We start from the raw sequence: 1,596 nt of genomic DNA on the forward strand, positions 1-1,596 counted from the left end.
CTTTGGTCTCCGCAATTCTTTTTGGTGTACTTTCTGGCGGGATATAAGCGGCATCAGGAACTGCTTAATCAAGCGGGAGGAGATTCAGTTAAAAAACTTTTTCAAACAATATCAAAGTACAAACGGCAAGCTTTTCCGTTTCAATTACCGGATATATACCATCAGTGCCTAGCGTTGTATCAACTTTGCAAGATCAGTTTACTCAACCTAACAGTGGAAAAGCAACTACATGATGAAAGAAGAGGGAGAAAGACGGAAAGAGGCAGTAACCCTTTTTGCCAGAGCACCAGGCAAAGGGGGAGGAGGGGCTGCAATAATGGAAAAACCCACAAGTAATCCCCTAAACATGCAACTTAGAAAATACGAAAAACTCAAGAAACAAGAAAGCGCTAGGTGGTGGGAAGCCACTTCCCTGCAAGACTACGTGGAAAAAGAAATGGTACCACGGGGTCTAAGGATTTACATAACACCATCCCATGAATCGCCCAATACCAAAATGCTTGAGGAGTGGGCACAGAACTCAGCGGCCAGCAGCAAAAACATGTTATGCATACTGATTAAATATGCATGGGAAGACCGAGAGGAAATATTGAAACAACTCAAAGAGTTAGAGGAAGAGTTCAAAAACAGCAGGGATCAAGATATAATCAATAAATTCATGGATGAACTCAAAGGCCGACTAAAAAATCATGAGGACGACATCAAATATCGCAAGCAGCGCAAATTGCACAGAGACTGTGGGGATTATGATAGTGGTAGGATCCTTACGTACAGCCCTAAATATGACTATTTATACAAACAATCTATCCCACAAACGCAAGCATCTGACAATGCGGAAACCAAAGTAGATACTGCGACACCTAGCATCACAAGTGGGTCAGATACTGATGTTTCGAGAAAAACTACAAGTACCCTGTCAGAAACTGAAGTAACCAAGAGACCGGCGACTTTTTTAGAGGAGTTCAGAGTGCTCAGGACCCGGCGCAAGAAGGAAACAGAAACAACCCAACAACAAACCTTCCAGAAAAGAACGACACGAGGAAGACCAAGGGGACGAGCAAGAGGACGGGGAGATCACGCCAGAGACGCCTCAAGCTCCAGCAGAGGAGAAGAAAACAACAAAAAGCCAGTGGGAACCAAAAGAGATGGCTACAGAAAAAGGAGATAATCATGGATGACGCAATGGTAAATAAAACTATAATTAATTTATCATCCAGGTCACTAACTTTAAAAGAAAAACGAACCCTTTGTTTGGGATTAACCTTTTGCCCAACTGAACTATTTGACTATGCCGGGACAAGAGTGGACATGTTTAAATTTGTCCGTAAGATGAAACTAAAAAAAATGACACTCCTTAAGACCAGACAGAATAGAACCAGAAATTGTGTTAGAAGAAGGTCTGCCTGAGTTAACTGTCGCTGATGTAGACACACTCGAAGATGTATATTCCTTGAATGAGATGTCTGGAGACAGCCAGCAGAGTAGCTCTATAATAGGAGTGAGAGAGACAAGAACTGACAGGGCTGCATGTACTTCTTTCAAACCGAAGTCCATATTTTTTCCTATACTGCCTCATGATGCAATAGATACTTTTCA

General features: G+C 42.2%; 1 protein-coding gene across 1 annotated transcript; it reads left to right on the forward strand.

Annotated features, from left to right (window-relative positions):
- Nucleotides 1-232: 232 nt before the first annotated feature.
- LOC147711191 (uncharacterized) lies at nt 233-1,168 on the forward strand. Its single transcript, XM_086920122.1, has one exon. The coding sequence runs from the start codon at nt 233-235 to the stop codon at nt 1,166-1,168; it is 936 nt and encodes a 311-aa protein (XP_086776248.1).
- The last annotated feature ends 428 nt before the right edge of the window (nt 1,169-1,596 follow it).

This window comes from Lissotriton vulgaris, chromosome 5 (assembly GCF_964263255.1).
Source record: "Lissotriton vulgaris chromosome 5, aLisVul1.2, whole genome shotgun sequence".
Lineage (NCBI taxonomy): Eukaryota > Metazoa > Chordata > Amphibia > Caudata > Salamandridae > Lissotriton > Lissotriton vulgaris.